This window comes from Danio rerio, chromosome 18, assembly GCF_052040795.2.
Source record: "Danio rerio strain M-AB ecotype USA chromosome 18, GRCz13ab, whole genome shotgun sequence".
Classification (NCBI taxonomy): domain Eukaryota; kingdom Metazoa; phylum Chordata; class Actinopteri; order Cypriniformes; family Danionidae; genus Danio; species Danio rerio.
The window spans coordinates 34,923,714-34,937,059 of record NC_141038.1 but is presented as its reverse complement, the minus strand read 5'-3'; the positions used below and the strand labels follow the sequence as shown (position 1 = coordinate 34,937,059).

Here is a 13,346-nt window from a genome sequence, read left to right as displayed (position 1 = left end):
TTTACAACACATGATGCATAGAGCAAGATCATAACTCGCATTACTTCCCTTCTTTAATTCCCTGCATTAAACGCCTCTCCGCATGCTTTGGGCGGACACTCAAATTTGCATACGAGCAGCCTCGAGACAAAGGAAGGTTTCGCGTTCAAACTTTGCCCTGAAATCATTGGTCAAGAATGTTGAACGGGTCGTCACGTGACCCGCAGGTATAACCAGACTGCTCCCAAACATCTGAGCAGAGAAGTCCGAACAAAGAACCCTTCAAAAGTGGCCCCTTGGAGGGCCACGCGGCTCTTTTACGCCGCATGGACTTTCCCAGGCACGTTTTCTTATTTTCCGGCAAAGTAAACTCAGTTTAAAGTTTGCGATCGTGTTCGTCCGAACTGTATTACAAACTCAACCCATCAAGAAGGACATCAAAGAAGTTTCATCAGGAAGAGACTCGCATAAAGAGAGAGACCTCCAGACATGAAAGTCCAGGTATTTTTAGTTATGTGAATAAGCTGTGCCCCTTTTATCCAAAAGGTGTTTTTTATAATCTTGGTGATCCTTAATGGTGTGTGTGGAACTGAAAGTTGTCAATCTTTATCTGAAATCTCTATTTCCTCGCTTTACTATTTCTCTTTGTTGTTACATGTTCTCTAGACCTGTATAGACCCGACCACTCCACGTGGTTTACCTTTGTTCTATGTTTAATGTATGTCCGTGCAATTGTTCGTTATCTGTCTGACTAGTTAATAAATCCCATTATAATCAAATGAATTGTATTGTTTGCCTCACGAGAAAATGTCACTGAAATACAGATTCCCCTGCCTAGCTGTTATAAGTTGATTAAAACTTATAAATGATTAATCTACTTCTTAAGAAGTAGCAATTAAATTCCCTTTTTCTAAATGAATAGATCATTACCGTGTCCGCTCGGAAGAGCGGCGGCTCTGCTTGTGTTTGTTTGGTCAAATTAACAATAAATTGATCCGGAATATTAATGATTAATAATAATTCGGTAATGTTGATAATTAATATTCATAATCTGAGAATCCGCTCGGTCGCGCGGGCAGGATCATATACAATCATATGTTTGTTTGACCAAATTGACTGAAGCTTAAGCCGGAATATTAATAATTAGGAATAATCCGTTATTGTTGATTATTAATATTCATAAAATGAGCTAATTTCTGTTACACTAATCAAGGTCTTACTAGGCTTTTTAGAAACATCCTTGCAGGTGTGTTGAGGCAAGTTGGAGCTAAAATTTGCAGGTCACCAGCCTTTCAGGACTGAGTTTGGACACCCCTGGCCTAGCAAGAGCTTGATTAGCTAGCCCAGGTGTGTCTGATTGGGGTTGGAACTACACTTTGCAGGACACCGGCCTTCCAGGACTGAGTTTGGGCACCCCTGGTCTAGAATAAGGGTGCAAAAACTCGGTCCTGGAGGGCCAGGTCCTGCTTTGTTTTAGTTCCAACCCAATCAGACACACCTGAGCCAGCTAATCAAGCTCTTGCTAGGCTTTCTAAAAACATCCGTGCAAGTGTCTAAGCAAGTTGGAGCTAAAATTTGCTGGACATCGGCCCTTCAGGACCGAGTTTAGGGACCCCTGGTCTAGACAAAACTACCCGTTTCTACCAGCCGTATTACAGAATGCTAAATTGATTTTTAACAGCTGTAGCATACAGGTACTGCAGCAATAATAAGTAATACTTACCTGATATTCTTTTGAAGAGACTTCTCGGCTCTTCATTCAGGTAGATACAAAGTGCCTTGAGAAGGCACTCCCTCTTCTTTTTAACAGTTTCATTCTAAATAAAAAAAAGTAGTAGTCAACATACATAGAACAAGCCTATTATACTTCTATAAATGTTTAATTTGTGAAATTTATCAATCAGTTAAAAAGGCACATGCATGCTACGAATATTTATTTATAGAAACAAGTAAATTACAAAGTTGCTGTTAAATCTGAGAAGCTTTTTATAATACAACCAAAAAATTATATTCATATAGGATGCACTTGCAGATGCTATTGGTTTCTGACAAATGGCAACTTAGACTGGACAAAAATTACTTCTTTCTAAACGTGATCTACAATAGAGAAATGATACCTGTGCAGTCGGAGCAAAAGCGAGGTTAATTTTATTCCCTTTTGCTCTACCCGTTTTCTTGATGATTCTGATGAGCTGATTGGTGTGGTGGTCAAGTTAAGAAAAAAAACTTTGTGATGAGAGGAACAGTGGTAATCCTCACAAATTCTGCTTCCACCTTTAAATAAATGTCCAGAAACATCATGCTATACCATCCAAGGCTTATACTTATGTTTACTCCAACTGTATTCTATACTGAATTCCACGCTGTTATTTAATCCATTATATAGCATTGATTACCAATATTTTAAGCAGTAGTTTATACCTCAGGTGCTGTGAAGAGTCCTGGCCATCTGTCTTGGAACTCTGCAATCATGGGTTTGTCTCTGACTACCTCCTGTCTCCTATATGCAAAGGTCTTGGCCATCTTCTCTCTGATAACTGCATTGTTGTGTCTTTTTTTTTTTTTACCTCTGTCAACAAAGCCACTCTTTCACCTTCAAGGCTGTCCTGGGTCTCTCCAGCAGGATGGGGGGGCAAAAATTTACTTCTGCCTTTCTGGGTTTTTTTTTACATTATAGGCTAGCAGGCACTTATCTTCAGGCTTGTGCTTGAGGGAATTAATGGTCATTCCTGGGCACCCCAAATTTCTAAGTTTTGTCCTATAGTTGGCTATTTTGTACTTGAGGCTATCTTTCCAACCATAGTAGCCAGTAACAGATCCTTGTTCCCTCAAACATGGGTGAGCTTTGATTAAAGCTTCAGCAACAGATTCTATTTCTAAATTTGAAGGACATGCTTTGAACTTGATTATTTGCTCAGCCAGACCTTCCAGGATGTCAGATTTTAGCTTGTGACTGGGGTAGTTTAGGGAACATTTTGCTGGACAAGAAGGCCTGGTTTGCATTTTGAAGCTGGATCTCCACATCATATAGGAATGTAGGTATTTAAAATTCTTCAGGCCAGATGTGTTGTCCCCACTCAGGTTCACACAGCCTTGACTGACATCCGAAGCATCTGACAATGAGATAACTTAAACTGTACTCTTGTCCTGTATATTAGCAATTTGATTAAGGTTAACAAAGTCATTATCAAAGTCACTGTCCATGTATTTGAGTCTAATGTCCCCCTCAATTTCAAACTGACGTTTGATCTCATTTGAAAGATCCTCCACAGACTTTGGCATGCCTGATTGTATGGTCAGCTTTTCAGAATTGTTGGCACCAAAGACAATCCGCAGTTTCACTGGTGTAGACATCATGCAAATGATTCCACCTTAAATAGCAAAATGAATAAAGCCATTATGCAAATAAAACTTAAAAAATTTGAAAGTTGTTTGATAAAAACGTGAAACAAGTAAAAGCAAACATGGGCTAAATTTACAAAAGGAAAGTATCTTCCCACAAAAAGACCTTCAAAAAATAATTTGTATTGTACATTTTGCAAGTATAGTTTATATTGCTAAAACAATTGCTAATGAAAGTAGTGATGTGTGATACCACTGATTTCCTATCCGATCCGATACCAAGTAAAATGAAGGCGAGTATCGGCGATACCGATCCGATTACAATACTGCCCAAAAATGACTGTTTGGGTAATTAAAGTAATAAATTGTGTACTTAAAAGTGTCACTTTATACTGAATACGAACCATATCACAGGTTATTTTTGTTTATTGTTTATTGATGAAGAATTATTATACAAAAAAGCCAACTTACATATTTATTGACAGCTTCTGATCATGTATATTTTAAAACGCCTGCCTGAACATCTTGTAACACTCGTCTTTAAATCAACGGGATACACAAGAAAAAAAATAAAAGATAGGGTTCAATTCTCTAGTTTCTGTATTCAAATTTTATCATGGATTGAGAGATAGTTTAATAGAACCAGAAATGTCACTGAACAAGTCTTAACAATGAAACAAAAACACAAACAACATTTATACAATAACATAATACAAAAATGGTGAGTGAGGGTGTGTGTGTATGTATGTATGTATATGTGCAAAGTCCAAAGTCCGTGGATGAGAGTAAATGCAAAATGGATTGTTCTCACCAGAAAGGTTTGAGTCCAGATAATTGTACCATCATAAGTTGCAAGTGTCCTCTTAGGATAGTCTTTACTTCAGAACTAAAAGACTAACAAGTCCAAAAAGGGCAAAAAATCCACAAAAACGATTGTCCTTCGCACACAAAAACAAGAAAAAGGTAGACCTTGGCAAACTCTTACTCCATGTGCTCCTCTGACTTCTTCGGATGACACTGTGAGTAATGTCCAGGTGCCCTCTATCTCCCCCTTGTGGTGAGTATGTTATGTGAATGTGTATATATAGAAAAAAGATCAACAGAACAGGAAATAGAACACCGATACATTCACCTCACCTCATCCCTTCAAAATAAAGAATCTAAAATAAAAGTCCATTACTCAGTTGTATATTTGGAGCCTCAAGAACCGCGAGTATGCTTTACTGCCAGGCCTATTCACACATTTAATGAATATAACAGAAAGCATCCCTCAATTATGTGGCAGCGCTACATAGATCCCCCCCCCCCAGCCGGCATCTCGGAGGAAGAACGACCATAAAAGCGTTTTAAATTAACCACATTAAAACAATCAGTTCTTGGTGGATCACCCCATGATACAGAGTAATTTATTGGCCCTTTTCTCTTAGTAATCACCCCAGGTCCTTCCCACTTCGGAGCTAATTTGGCGGTGAATTTACTGACTGCACTGGATAAAGGGTGAGTTTTAAGCCAAACTAAGTCACCCACCTTAAATTGTACATCTTTCCTTTTAAGGTTGTAGTACTTAGTTTGTTTAGCCTGGTTCATCCTCATTCTTTGCACGACCTCCTGTTGAAGGTAGTGTTGTCGATCCAGTACAGTGTATGATGCTTGTTCAGGTGATGGAGGCAAATGTATGAGTCTTTCCAGAGGTCCATGGATCTGACGTCCTACCATAAGCTCCGCTGGGGTACAACCAGTTGTCTCCTGCTGTGCGGTGTTGATGGCATACCTTAACTCGGGCAACCACTGGTCCCAGTTCTGGTGTTGTTGGCCTACATAGGAAGCGATCATGGTTTTAAGAGTCCTATTTACCCTCTCAGTAAGATTGCTTTGTGGATGGTAAGCAGTAGTTAGCTTTTGTATGCAGCCCCAGGATTTACACACATCGGACAAGATGGAAGAAGTAAATTGTGGACCTCTGTCTGAGACCAAATACTTTGGGACACCCCATCGGGTAAATATTTCCTCTTTGAGAATCTTTGCAATCTTTTGGGTCTTACTGTCTCTCAAGGGAAATAATTCAGTCCACTTTGTGAAGTAGTCCACAATCACAAGAATATAAGCATTCCGCTTCTTGCTCATAGGGAATGGTCCCATCAGGTCAGTCCCTAGAGTGTGTCCTGGTTCAGTAATTAAATTACTCTGCAAAAGTCCAGAGGGTTTACTATTACTAGGCTTGTACTGCTGACAGAGCTTACAACTCTTAACATAACTCCAGACCTCTTTTCTTACAGATGGCCACCATGCCACTTCCAAGATCTTCAGAAGAGTTTTGAGTTGACCCAAGTGACCAGCTAGTGGATTATCATGGAAGTAGTGAAGAAAGTTCTGAGTGAGTTCTTCTGGTACCACAAGCTGATACTTATTCCCTTCACCTTTTAGGGGTCAACTTTTCTGTACCAAATACCTTGGATTTTTTCAAAGGTAATGGCTTGATCTTTGGCAACACAGCGTGATGGAGTGGATGTTAACTGGAGGAGAGCTTTGTCATCTTGTTGAGCTTTTTGAATTTCATCCAGACTGATGGGTAACTCTGACGCAGTTGTTGAAGTGATGGAAAGACAAGGGTTAGGTACTGATGAATCACCAGCTCTTGACAGGGCGTCAGGTACTAAGTTTACGCACCCTTTACGGTGATGCACTCTAAAGTCAAATTGCTGCAGCCTCAGGGTCCAGCGTGTTAGACGAGAAGAGGTCTTTGGGCAATTAAATGCCCAAGTCAATGCAGAATGATCTGTGAAAACATCAAAAGGCATTCCTTCCAAGTAATGTCTCCATTTTTCTACTGCCCAGACCACCGCCAAACACTCTTTCTCTGATGTACTATAGTTCTTCTCTGCTGGAGACAGAGTCCTTGAAGCATAGGCGATTACTTTCTCTTGGTTGTCACAAGTTTGAGTAAGTACAGCTCCTAGTCCCACATCACTAGCATCTGTGTGTATCTGGAAAGGCTTAGTGGTATCTGGTTGTGCAAGTATAGGTGCATGTTGTAGGGATTGCTTCAGAGCATTCACACTTGATTGACATTCCTCAGTCCAATCCCATTTCACTCCTTTTTTCTTCAACTGATTTAGGGGAGCAGTGATATCAGCAAAATGAGGAATATAGCGGTGATACCAACCTGCTAACCCCAAAAACCGCTGGAGGGACTTCAGGTCAGATGGTGTAGGAAAATCCACCACTGCTTGAATCTTTTCTTTGTCCATTTCTATCCCTCTTTCAGTGATCAGGTGTCCAAGGAATTTCAGTTGTCTGGTGAAAAACTGACATTTCTTCATGTTCAGGGTTAGGTTGGCCTGAGTAAGTCTCTCGAATACTTGGTGTAAGTGTTTCTTATGTTCTTCTGGGGTTTTTGAATAAATGATGATATCATCGATGTAGACAAAGCATATCTTACCCCTCAACTCTCCCAACACTCTCTCCATTAGTCGTTGGAATGTTGCAGCAGAGTTTTTCAGTCCATATGGCATCGATTTAAAATGGAATAGGCCTTTGGTGGTGATAAAAGCAGTCAACTCCTTGCTTTCCTCTGCCATCTCGACTTGCCAATATCCAGATCTTAAATCCAAGGATGTAAACCAAGTAGCTCCCTCCAATGACTCCAAGATGTCCTGAATTAGAGGCATGGGATAAGCATCAAAGATGGTCTTTCTGTTAAGACGTCTGTAGTCTACACAGAAACGATAAGTTCCATCTTCCTTAGGGACTAGGACCACCGGAGAAGACCAAGGTGAGAAAGAAGGCTCAATGATGTTGTTCTCCAGCATCCGATCTACTTCTTCTTCAATAATGCGTTTCTTCAATGGAGATACTCTATAAGCTCTTGATGTTACTGGAGTGTGGTCTGTGAGGGTGATTTTGTGTTGATAAATCGATGTATGCCCAAGTTTTTCTGAGGTGGTAATTGGCCATGCAGTGATCAAGTCTCTTACTTCATCTGGAAAACAGATGTTTGATGTGTCAGATGGATAAGTAACTTTTGGTTGATAGTCAGGTGGAACAGCACAGTACAGGTGGAGTGCAGCATGTCTCACTGAGCAGGATGGACTTACAGGCATTTCCTGGGAACAAGGAGGTAAAACAGACATGAAGGGGAAGTACTCACAGTCTTTTCCTCTTCTCATACCATATCTCCCATGTTCTAAATCCACCACCACTCTGGCGAGCTTCAGAAAGTCAAGTCCAATGATAACAGGGAAAGCCAAATGAGAATCTTTCATAATGAAGGCTCCAATCTCGAACTTTCCTCCATGCCACTCAACACTCATCAACTGATGATCCTTAGAGTGGTGAATGGTTCCATCAGCCATGATGAATTTTTGAGAGGATAGAGTCTTTGATGCTTCAACTCTCTTACATCTTAGTCTCTTCCACACACTCTCTTGAATTAAAGTAAAGGTACTACCTGTATCCAGGATGGCTGTTATCTCCTGTTCATTCACTTTGATGGTTACTCCCAACAAGAAGGATGTTGGATGATGTTGGGTTAAAGTCACACCAGCCAGATGTTTACGTGAACCAGCTTCAGAGGATTTCTTGTTCTTGTCTCTTTCATTACTACTTTCCACTTTCTTCCAGTACTCCTTTGTCCCCAAGCAGTCCTTTTCCACCAGTGCTCCCACTTTCACCAGTTGACTAACAGTATTAACTGTCCCCCTCAAGCATCCTGCAACTCTGGGGTTGATGTTATTCAGAATCCTATTCACCAGCTCTTCTTCTGAAGCATCTGGTTTCCATTTCAGGCATAAAGCACGATAATTGTATGCAAAATCCCTGAGCCGTTGATTGGGCTGCTGTACCATATTTCTAAGTTTTTCTTCTACTTCAGACATATAGTCAGCTGGTAGGAATGCATCCATTAATGCTCTTTTAAAGGATTCCCAGTCTTTCACCTTTCCCTTTTCAGCCTTCCACCAACTTAAAGCTGGACCTTGCAGGACAGTGCTAAGTGTACCCAATAGCTCTATATTGGACAATGGTCTCACCTCTAGATAGTCTTCACATTTCTCTATGAAGTTGAATACATCAGCTGTCTCACAGGTTTCACCAAAAGAGGGGAACTCCAGACGTACCGGAGGTCGAGCGAAAAAGGAGGATGAACCAGGTAAAACGTTAGCGTCAGACTGTGTCTGGTGACCAGAGGAACTAGGAGCAGAAACATGGTAAGTAGCATTAAAAGATGGTTGAGTTATAGGTGACTGTGCAGCAGAAAAAAGATCAGAATGGGTAACATTTGTCTGTCTAGTTTGCCTTCTAGAAGGAAAAGGGGTGCTAGTGGAGTAAATTTGTTTAATTTTACTTTCCCATTTTTCATCTCTCCTTAGAAAACAATCAATGACAGCTTTTTCTAATTTCTTCAATGAATCCTCAAAGTTTTCTTGCATACTGTTCAAACGATCATCTAAAGCTTGTCTAAAGTTTGTTTCACGATTCACTGTACTCTCAAAAGCTTGGTTAAAGTCATGTTCCATATTTTGAACTTTATCAGAAAGGGCCAATAAATCCTCCTTTAACTGAAAAACTTCATCATGAATTCCTTGATTACCCACTTCATCAGAAACAACATCAGCAGTTTGATCATGATCAGATATATATAATGAACTAAGCAGTGATGTTAATTGTTCAGTTGGATTACGTCTAGTTGTAAATTGTTCACCTGTATAATCAGTTTCATTTCCTTCACTTAAATCAACAGTGTGTATTACAGGGTTAATTTGTGGTTCTGTAATTTCTGTAATTTCAACTTCATCCACAGTTGTATATGCAGTATCCATGATAATAAATGAAACAGAGAACTAGTGCTAAATATTGAATTGTCCCCGTACTGGCCACCACTATGTAACACTCGTCTTTAAATCAACGGGATACACAAGAAAAAAAATAAAAGATAGGGTTCAATTCTCTAGTTTCTGTATTCAAATTTTATCATGGATTGAGAGATAGTTTAATAGAACCAGAAATGTCACTGAACAAGTCTTAACAATGAAACAAAAACACAAACAACATTTATACAATAACATAATACAAAAATGGTGAGTGAGGGTGTGTGTGTATGTATGTATGTATATGTGCAAAGTCCAAAGTCCGTGGATGAGAGTAAATGCAAAATGGATTGTTCTCACCAGAAAGGTTTGAGTCCAGATAATTGTACCATCATAAGTTGCAAGTGTCCTCTTAGGATAGTCTTTACTTCAGAACTAAAAGACTAACAAGTCCAAAAAGGGCAAAAAATCCACAAAAACGATTGTCCTTCGCACACAAAAACAAGAAAAAGGTAGACCTTGGCAAACTCTTACTCCATGTGCTCCTCTGACTTCTTCGGATGACACTGTGAGTAATGTCCAGGTGCCCTCTATCTCCCCCTTGTGGTGAGTATGTTATGTGAATGTGTATATATAGAAAAAAGATCAACAGAACAGGAAATAGAACACCGATACATTCACCTCACCTCATCCCTTCAAAATAAAGAATCTAAAATAAAAGTCCATTACTCAGTTGTATATTTGGAGCCTCAAGAACCGCGAGTATGCTTTACTGCCAGGCCTATTCACACATTTAATGAATATAACAGAAAGCATCCCTCAATTATGTGGCAGCGCTACAATCTGAAAAAAACATTTACACTTCTACATTTAGTGACATGTTAATCCGGTTCTCACGAAAGTGTTTTGAACCTTTTTTTGTTGTTTTATCATTGACACAAAAAAAAAACCCAAGACACCTAATACAGCCACATTGCCGCATTATCTCCCTCTGTACCTGGATGGTGCCTGCCTGCTGCCCCTAAGGACTCTGAAAGCGATATCTGTCTCACCCTATCAGCACCTGTGCCTCTCCTTTTCTTCCTCATCTGACCACCTAGTCATGACGTTGTCATATTCTGTTTTTTCATTTATATGTAGATGTTTGATTAGGTTTGTGGTATTACCACAATACCTCACTGTTTTTGTTACACGTGTCACAAACCACAAAGTTTGAGTTTATGGAAGTGAAGGAGCTCCACACATAACTTTGCATATGCCAGCCCAGCGGACTGAATGGCAAGCGAGCTTTGAGTCTGCAGTTGTTCAGTGCCATATTATGCACATGACTTTGCAGGCGGGAGAACAAGTAGTCCGACTAAGTTGGCATTATTCAGAGAAACTAGGGTAAATGTGGTTATTTTTCGCTGTGTTTCTACTTCCAATAAAATACATATTTGCTCCAAATAATGGAAATATCGATATTTTTATAAAATAATCGATTCTAGAACATATAAAGCTGGTTAAAAGTAAAAACATAGAATGTAAAGACACAGAAACAATACACTCAGAACTATCAAATAAAATAGTCATTGAAGAAACAGAATTTAGATTAATAGAAGTTGCAGATCTTACATAAAAAACATAAAAACACCACCAATAACATTTTATACTTTTTTAAACTTTTCAACAAAATTTAAATAAACAAAACTTACAAACCAAGTATTAATCATTATTATTTTTAATAATAGTTAATTTTGTTATTAATATTACTACTTAGACTAACAGATTGTAGTCTAGTTTTAGTCAGTCTTTTGGCTGTGAAAAAGATAAAAACCTTGTGGTTGGACTACATTTTGTGGGTTCAAAGAAAAAATACAGTGGAAGTGTTTTTCAAACTAGTATGTACAATTTCTTAAATACATCAGCAAAATATTGTATTTTAATGCTTTAGTACAGTAAAAAATAAAAACAAGATGGAAAAACAAAACCTAAACAGAAATTAAATAAAGCTACAGTAGGTGAGAGTTCAAAGTGACTATTACCGCCGCGTCATATACCGCCGCCGTTTGAAATAGGAGCCGCTTTGTTTTTAGTGTATGACCGCAGTTTGTGAATGAGCCGCCAGGGGGCGCAAAGGGACGGGATGCGAACCGACAGAAATAGCCCACACAGCAGCCTTAAATATGCTATTGTGCTTGTAAATGAGATTAAACAATAAGTCAAAGCATTATAATTCCTTTATTAATCATTTAAAATTTGTTAACACAAATTATTGTTATTCTAAACTTTTTAAGTGCAAAGAGGATTCTTTTTGAAAAATAGAATTGAAGAAGTTAAAGACAACTAATATGAAAGCACAAACATTCAGTACAAATATTCTAAGTATGCCTAAATTAAAAAATTAAAGCAGTCTTTTAGCCTAAATGTAAAGAGATTTTCAGTGTTTGCTATTTTGGTAGGACTAACACAAGACCTTTTCATTTATGTTTTAATTTACCTTTTTATTTACATATTCGTTGTTGATTATATTTTACTATTTAATTTTATGTCACAATTATTGTACATAATAATTAACGAATAATGAAAAATAATAAAAATAGGCCTTATGTATTTAAGGACATGTGGTGAAACACTAAGAAACGGTCAGGCGCATGGTCTAAAGAGCTTAAGTTGAATACTGCTTCATAAAATAATTTTGCCGCAGGACATATCTCGCAGGTTTATTTTTAATAGTTTTTAGTTATTTTTTTTGTTTCAAAACAACAATGTTCTCTTTAAAGTTCTCTTTAAAGTATAACTGTTGTTGTTTTTTTACTTAATGGCCCAGTATGTTTTGTATTTTAATTTCAATTTCAGTCACCTTGCATATGCATTTGAAATATAATGCGCGCATAACCGCGGAAAGAAAAAATACTGTCAAAGGTTAGAGCTAATTCATCAAAAGGTCGCATTCTGCTTTCACTCTCCCCAAAAAATGCTCTGTTTGAACGATTTAATTATTATCATCGTAACCACTATATAATTATTTAAACTTTCTCTGGTGTTTATTGTTTTTAGAAAATATCTAAAATCTTTAAAAAAAAAAAATCTTGTAAAATGAAAGTTTAATTTGACTTTAACGGTTTCATTTATGTAGGCTACATAGACCTATACCTAAACTGTTATAGCTTGCTTTTGCTTGTTTTATATTGGTTTATTTATTTAATGCGGTTTTATCCGATAATAATTCTTTAAATTATATTTTAATATGGCTCAGGCAATTTTTTCAAGATTTGACACTTGTTTTGAGTCTACAAAAGGGGACAGGTAATTTGTAAAGATTTATGTCTTTCTGTTGTCTTTAATATGGTGTATAGATTATTATGCGTTATTGAAACATCAAGGGGACGCAACAAAGTCACTTATAAATTAAAATTGTATTATGCAACAGCCTTTAAAACGGAAACATAAGGGCGATTATAAGCAAAAAGACCTCAGCCTATAAGGTTAGATGTTTTCTTTCCCTTATTTATTTATTTATTTATTTATTTATTTATTTATGTTTTTGACGCATGTAACTCGTGTGTGATCGGTGTAATGACGGCAAGCCATCTTTCCCAGACTCGGGGCAAAAAAAAAAAAGTGTTATAATAATAAAGTTGCCGCAGGACATAAACGAAGTCCTGCAAGTTTAGTTTTAATAATTTAGTTCCAGTTCTGTTCAGTTTGTTTTCTCAAAACGTCTGTTCTTCTTTTAAGTAAAATTTTAGTTTTTTGTTGTTGTTTTTTTTACTTGTAATGGCTCAGTATCTCAATATATATATATATATATATATATATATATATATATATATATATATATATATATATATATATATATAGGCTATATATATATATATATAGGCTATATATATATATATATAGGCTATATATATATATATATATATGAATAAACTTCACAGCCACAAATATAAATAACACAACTTGCGGGTGCAACCAACAAGGGTTGTGCATTTTAGTTTAACTTTTTGAGCGTTATAAGCAGTTCGGTGTTAGTTTTTATATCAAACCGAAACTAAACAGCGCATTCTCTCCGCCTCCTCGTTCATAACCAGCTGGACACACGCTGCTGAGGCAAGCAGGAGAGATAGCCTACTCCGTCATTCATAATCTTAGCTGATGTATCTGAGTCGAAAGAATATATTAAAGAGGAATGTTCTTTTAACAGTCCTGATACGTTTAATCTATTTATTTTTTTTA

General features: G+C 37.6%; 1 protein-coding gene across 1 annotated transcript in view; it reads left to right on the top strand.

Annotated features, from left to right (window-relative positions):
* The first annotated feature begins 237 nt into the window (after nucleotides 1-237).
* olfcs2 (olfactory receptor C family, s2) overlaps nucleotides 238-13,346 on the top strand; it is a 33,911-nt gene continuing 20,802 nt past the window's right edge. The window contains exons 1-2 of the mRNA XM_087292550.1: nucleotides 238-480; nucleotides 2,406-2,491. Of these exons, the coding sequence (XP_087148676.1) occupies nucleotides 2,484-2,491 (8 nt within the window). The 5' untranslated portion in view covers nucleotides 238-480; nucleotides 2,406-2,483. The remainder of the gene's footprint in view (nucleotides 481-2,405; nucleotides 2,492-13,346) is intronic.